Here is a 6,684-nt window from a genome sequence, read left to right as displayed (position 1 = left end):
TTAGAGCAGGGGTTCCCAAACGTTGCCATGCCAAGGACCCCCATATAGCATTATCGTCTACCCCTGTTGCAATTTTTTTTTTAAATGATCAGTACATTATGATGGATAATATGACAAATTAATCATACAGCTTAATACATTTTCTTAATATATATTTGTATTAATAATTAATAATCAGTTATTCTTCTAAAATGTTTTGTATTTATCTTTTGTTTGTCATTTATTACATTCATTGTGTCTTCTGTTATGAACATTCTTAACACAATATTAAACAGTAATATCAACAGTAAACATATTTTAAAAGCATTTTTAAAGTGATTTCTGTCTTTATAATATTATATAATTTTGAACAGTAATATGAAGAATTAACATATATTTTTTGCATTTTTGAAAGCTACTTATGCCTTAATAATATTATATATAATATTCAACAGTAATATTAACAATAAACATATTTATATTCATATATATAAACATCAATATTTGCTACATCCGTGCTCTCATCCAGCTGCAGAGCGAAATATTCACTAGCTCTCACTTGCTCCAAAAGCTGAGCAGATACTCAGTTTCACTCTCAGTAGCTCGATTCTGATTGGCTTGAAGGGCTGTCGTGTGATTTAAAAAATATATATATTATATATATATATGAATAAGTAAAACATATTAAAAGATTGGCATCAAAGGACACATAGATTGATAGATATGCAGTTATTAATAAAATCCCCCCAAAAAATGTAACTTAAAAAATTTAATTCCCCTTTCCCTCAAACTTTGCATGACCCCCCTGGCGCCCCCTGGCGCCCCCCCGGGGGGTCGGGACCATAGACATATAAACAGTAGATGCCGCATTGGCTGCTGGGGCGCAAGAAATACGGCCGCCATCTTGGACCGGTCATCCTACCCATATTGTACAGACATTCTACCCATAGACAGCAGAGGTTTCAAGATGCCAGAGCACTGTGCGGCGTATTGCTGTGCAAATCGGCGAACGATTACGAACAGGGGTCGGGGGATTACTTTTCACAAGTAAGATTCAACATTATTATTGGTTGTATTTTGTAAATAGAATATTATTGTACTGTATTGATGTCCGCCAGCGAAATCGTAGCCAGCAAACATTATGTTTATGGCCAACTGAGACTTTATAAATCATATGCTGCTGTAACAAGTGAATTTCCCCGTTGTGGGATGAATAAAGTAAAATCTAATCTAATCTATCTAGGAAGAAGAAGGAAGAAAATAAGCTTGACCTCCTTCTTAAAAATGTTTTGTGTTGACTCTCTCAAATCTCCCGTTTTTATTTTGAAGGTTTCCCAAAGACAAAGATATGAGGAAGAAGTGGGAAGTTGCTTTGAGGAGGGAAGGGTTCACTGCAAGCGAGTCATCTGTGATTTGCAGTGAGCATTTTAAGCAGGACGAGTTTGACAGGACAGGACAGATTGTCCGACTCAGAGATGGTGTTATTCCCTCCATCTTCAGCTTCCCGGTTCACCTCCAAAGAGTAGGTGTATCATCATAAGGCTATTAGCATTCATACATGTAAATATTCTATTATCAATAACAGGGCAGGGTGAAATACCTATCTCTGTGTGTGTATATATATATATATATTCTTTTCAAGTATTATGCTTCTTCATTTTAGCCGGAAAAGGGCAGGACTACGTCTCCTTCCAGAAAAGCTGAAGAGAGCCTGTCTGTGGCCCCTCAGGACGACCCAGAAGCTTCAACCTCACACTCACAACCTCAGCCTAATGATGTGAGTATTTCTATTTTCAACATCATATCATAAGGGTCCTAGACAAAGTAAAATCTCTCTTGTTTGCTGCCACTCATATTAAACACACTCACAAATAAACCCATACACACACAATTGAAGACATGTTGAACATGCATTCCTGGCACACACACACACACACACACACACACACACACACACACACACACACACACACACACACACACACACACGCATTATGCTGGCAGTGGCTTTGACAGGTGATGACTATAAGAAAGAATGTGGGCCATACTCTAGTTGTGTCAAAGTGATGTGTGTGTGAAGTGAAACATCACTCAAACCATGTTCATCCCTCTTTCTACTAGGATCATAGCTATGTCTTGCCTGCTTCTCCTACTGCTCTTAAGGCCAGACTCAATGAAGCTTTAGCAAGAGTGGAGAGTCTTGAGCGAGAGAGGAAGAATGCCATGGCTAGAGAAAAGAGGGCAAAGACCACAGTGAGGAGTCTTTTGGGGGATTTGAGGGAAAAGAACCTCATTAATGAAGAACTCAAAGAGAGGCTTGATTTCTACTCAGGTAAGATGAAATTAGCACTTTGAAATTCATGTACATCTTACTCTTACACTCTTTATTAAACTCCTTTGTTATTATATGAAGGGGCCTTATTAATTTTTTCTCATACAATTTCAGATCTTCAAATAGACTTCAAGGCAAAGCAGGGCCATGAGTACTCAAAGGACCACAGAGAGTTTGCCCTCACACTCCATCTACATGGTCCAAAGACATACAAATACCTCAGAGAGACTACAAATCTTCCCCTCCCTCATCCACATACATTACAAAGGTAGTCTTAATGTTGTTCAATTTCATTTTTGGAAATTACGGTTGCAAATACGTTAAATAGCTACTTCTCAATTTTTTTACAGGTGGCTGTGTTCGGTGGATGGCAAGCCTGGCCTGAACAAGATGATGCTGGATATGCTGGAGAGAAGATGCCAGGAAGACCAGGCTAAATATGGATGTGTTGCACTCATGTTGGATGCCATGGCCATCAGAAAACAATATAATCCACATAACCAGTCGATGTCTGGTTTTGTAGGCTGGGTGATGGAAACAATGAGACCGATGTTGCTACTGAGGCTCTTGTGTTCATGGTGGTTGGCCTACAAGGACATTGGAAGGCTCCCATTGCATATTACCTGACGAAGTCTCTGTCACCTGAAACACAAAGGGTCCTTCTCAGTCATGCTTTGGAGGAGCTGCATGCACGGGGCATTCGGGTGGTATCTGTCACGATGGATGGGCATGCCTCCAATGTCAGCATGTGCAACCAACTTGGGTGTGAGCTGAAGGGAAACCCACAGGAGCCACTTCAAACCAGTTTCCCGCATCCCTCGACTGGTGACAAAGTATTTGTAATGATGGATGCATGCCACAGGCTGAAGTTGGCACGTAATATGTTGCAGGTAAATGATGATTGTTGTAGACCTATTTGTACAAGTTTTGTCTCTGCTGCTAAAAGTTGTATCTAAATATTGTTGTCTGTTCATTTGCACAGTTATGGCTGGACGTGATGATCAACATGTTGCTGTTTGTACTTGTTTGAGCAGTGACTGAATGTTTCTCTGCAGGCAAACAGTCCAATTGCAACGACCACCGGACAGATCAAGTGGAGGTTCATCAATCATCTCAATGATGTGCAAAAAAAAGACGGACTGCATGCTGCCAATAAAATCACAGACAAACATGTCTACTTTGAGAACCACAAGAGGAGGGTGTCCCTGGCTGCACAAACACTGAGTCGCTCCGTGTCAGTTGCTCTAAAGACTGTGAGGCAACGGCAGAATTCATTGAGGTAAACAGTTAGTGATTATAGAACCAAGTACGTGTTGATTTTAAATAATTGATCAAAATGTGATTTGAGCATCAGGAACAATTTGTTGATAATTCTCTAAGTTCAACATGCAAATATTTTCATGAACCGTGATATTGCATATTCATAAATACAAAAGTTTGTATATAACCTTACACATACCTTCACACATTTTAGAGTGGTAAAGCTCTGTGTGCTGTAGCACAAAGCAGGCCTATGGAGAGAAGGAAGTCAAGCAAATACTAAGTTTGCATGTTGAACATACAGTTTAGAAATAAGTACTCTGTTCTCTTTATATCTTGAATAGATGAGTATTGATTACAACTATCTGATACCTAATGAAACACTGTAATGATAGTGATTTAGATGCCGATATTTCTTTATAGATTATTGACAGGCTGTTTGACACAATGAATGGACGCAATCCTCGTGCCAAAGGATTCAAATCTCCCTTGGGTGCTTTGAATTGGATAGAGAGGAAAGCATTTTTGTCAAGAGCCAGGGAGTACTTGCTCACTTTGGTGACAAAAGATGGAACACCACTTCACCGATCTAAGAGGTCTATTCAAATAGTGCTTGTTATTCATGCATGAAAAGTTCACGACATGAGTTCAACGATACTCTGTTCCGTTATGCATCGAGTTCATAAGATGCTCTGTTCTCTACATCAGGTTCATATGATGCTACTGTTACAATGTGTTTTCCTTTAGTTTGGTCTGCTAACATGATGCTCTTTTATTTCAATGTTTTTCAATCTGCAGTTTTGTTTCTATTTGAATGATCTTGTATTCAGTGTTTTTGAGGTCCCAGATGCTTCTAAATAGTATGTATTACACAACATCAAGTTTTGCAGGTGTCAGAAGGAGGGTATGTATGTTGAAATGATGTTCTCTTGTTTCAATGTTTTTCAATCTGCAGTTTTGTTTCTATTTGAATTATCTTGTATTCAGTGTTTTTGAGGTCCCAGATGCTTCTAATGGTACGTATTACACACCATCAAGCACATGTAGGTGTCAAAATGGTATGTATTGCATGTGTTCTTGTTCTCAAGTTATCCCAGTTCTGCAATTACATTGTTCCTAGTTAGCTAAGTGTCCTACAAGTATACTGTATATGTTTTGCCATGATCAGAGTAATAAAATGTTTTTCTTTTGCAGGTACTTGTCAGTCATCGGATTTGTCATTAACATCGACACGTTGATGCTGATGATTCCTGAACTGCTCCAAGTTCAGCGGTATGTCCTCACCTACAGGTTCAGCCAGGATCACTTGGAGCTCCTATTTAATTCCATCAGAGCGTCAGGTAGGGTTGATGTTCTTTTAATTGCAATCCATTCTGAAAATGACTTATGAGTAATGTATGTATTGTGTGCCTGTTTTCCATACAAGGTGGCTGGAATAACAATCCATCTGCATGCCAGTTCCAGGCCATCTTCTGCCGTCTGATGGTTCGGTGTTTCATAGTGAGACAGGCAATGTGGCAGCCCAAGATCACACTGTGTCCCTGTCTGCGGTAGAAATGTCCTCTGCTGAAACTGCTGAAGAGCACCCATCTCCATTCGCCAACATTTCGGCTGTTGTGAGTGACCACAGCTATCTTCCCACTCGGTTTGGTGGTCTGGTGGAAAATGCGCTGGTCTACATCGCAGGATTTGTAGTCCGGCAGATTCTGCGAAAGCTGTCCTGTGATGTGTGCCGTGCAAGCTTGGTCAGAGATGCTGTACCTTCATCATTTGATGAGAGCTACCACCTTCTAGCCCTGAAAAACAACGGTGGCCTAGTGATTCCATCACAAGGCACAGTGAAGGTGCTGAGAGCTGCAGAGAGGGTGATTCGCCAAGCTTCAACAAGGCAAGCTCCAAAGGTGTCGACAGTCACCTACATCGTCCGGGAGGAGATTGGAACGGAGGATGTTTTTCAGCTTGGGGAACACATTGAGGAGACGCAGTTTGGTATCGACAACCATTATTCCAACTTGTTGTCATTGGTTGTGTCTGTGTTTCTGAAATTAAGACTACACCACATTGCCAAACTCACCTCTGTTGACCTGCAGAAAGGGAGCACGAGAAAGAAGCTCTGCAAAACAGTCCTCTTTCAGGGCTTTTAGCTCATTTAAACTTTCATGAGCAACTTTGTGTAAATATGGTTTGGGGCGGGGTGGTGTCATGTTCTTGTGTTTAACTTGAACATTTACATTTTTTATATAGATATAGATGTAGATTTTCATTTTTTCTGACATAGATATTCATTTTTACTGATTGTGAAGTAAAAACTTCTTTGCAGCAATGTTGAGCCAATCATCAAATGAGGGAAACTGGATTCGCCTGTCAATACACTGATATTTATTGAGAGACAGACGGCCGGAGAGAATCACAGTATAATACAGTTCTCCTGTAAGATACCAGCCAACTCTCAAGACAAAAGCGCCAAGAACCCATCTATATGTAAGAAGAGGAGGGCCCTAAAACACGCGGGTTTTCCTTTAATGCATGCCAGATGTCGAGACAAAGACTCGTTGTATTGCAAACCCACATGAGCCAAGCTTCTCCCCCGACAAGACATCAGATGACCTCTTGACCTGTGTCTTCCTGAGAAGCTATGGATCACATTACAGGCAGGAATACACTTTAACCATTAAACAGATTCCTGAGGACAAGTCACTAAACTCTATATACTTTAACAAGACTAAAATATTCCTTTACAGATCCACCCTTTTATCAATGATATCTATGATCTATGATAATCAATTAACATTAGTCTAAAGAATATTTCAGTCAATACTTAAGTCAATAAGCGTCTTCAGAGTTGTGTGGGCTCACTCACATTAATTACATCAAAAGTAGAACAAGATTGAAAACACTTCAATCACCATGATTGAATACAGTCAATCATAATAAAAATCATCTCTCTTCAGTGTTTGGCATAATTTGTCAAAAAGCACAATAATAAACACGTGAAATACAACAATATTATAGCAAAATATATGTTTCAAAAATAAGATCTTTTATCATTTATCCCTCAGTTAATCTCCTTCATCAAACACAAATTCTAAATCAGCTTACATCTCAAAGATTTA

At 39.5% G+C, this 6,684-nt stretch overlaps 1 protein-coding gene across 2 annotated transcripts; it reads left to right on the top strand.

The window, feature by feature from the left end:
• The first annotated feature begins 824 nt into the window (after positions 1 to 824).
• LOC117536957 (THAP domain-containing protein 6-like) lies at positions 825 to 6,445 on the top strand. Of its 2 annotated transcripts, XM_034202073.1 has the most exons (9): positions 825 to 1,026; positions 1,309 to 1,501; positions 1,643 to 1,756; positions 2,101 to 2,311; positions 2,426 to 2,579; positions 2,662 to 3,201; positions 3,367 to 4,629; positions 4,766 to 4,911; positions 4,998 to 6,445. In XM_034202073.1, exons 1-6 carry the CDS (start codon positions 947 to 949, stop codon positions 2,936 to 2,938), a joined length of 1,029 nt encoding a protein of 342 aa, XP_034057964.1. In that variant the 5' UTR covers positions 825 to 946; the 3' UTR covers positions 2,939 to 3,201; positions 3,367 to 4,629; positions 4,766 to 4,911; positions 4,998 to 6,445. The 2 variants fall into 2 exon arrangements, with proteins under 2 accessions (XP_034057964.1, XP_034057963.1); XM_034202072.1 differs by having other exon boundaries at positions 3,367 to 4,911.
• Positions 6,446 to 6,684: the final 239 nt, after the last annotated feature.

Source organism: Gymnodraco acuticeps, unplaced genomic scaffold, assembly GCF_902827175.1.
Source record: "Gymnodraco acuticeps unplaced genomic scaffold, fGymAcu1.1, whole genome shotgun sequence".
NCBI lineage: Eukaryota > Metazoa > Chordata > Actinopteri > Perciformes > Bathydraconidae > Gymnodraco > Gymnodraco acuticeps.
The sequence above is the reverse complement of the archived record's forward strand: the minus strand, read 5'-3'. Positions and strand labels throughout refer to the sequence as shown.

Bases quoted from the DNA above. Each gene is read 5' to 3' on its own strand.
- LOC117536957 (XM_034202073.1), top strand. From the start codon at position 947: ATGCCAGAGCACTGTGCGGCGTATTGCTGTGCAAATCGGCGAACGATT. The intron at 1,757-2,100 runs GTGAGTATTTCT...TCTTTCTACTAG, and splicing joins CACAACCTCAGCCTAATGAT to GATCATAGCTATGTCTTGCC. The intron at 2,580-2,661 runs GTAGTCTTAATG...ATTTTTTTACAG, and splicing joins CATCCACATACATTACAAAG to GTGGCTGTGTTCGGTGGATG.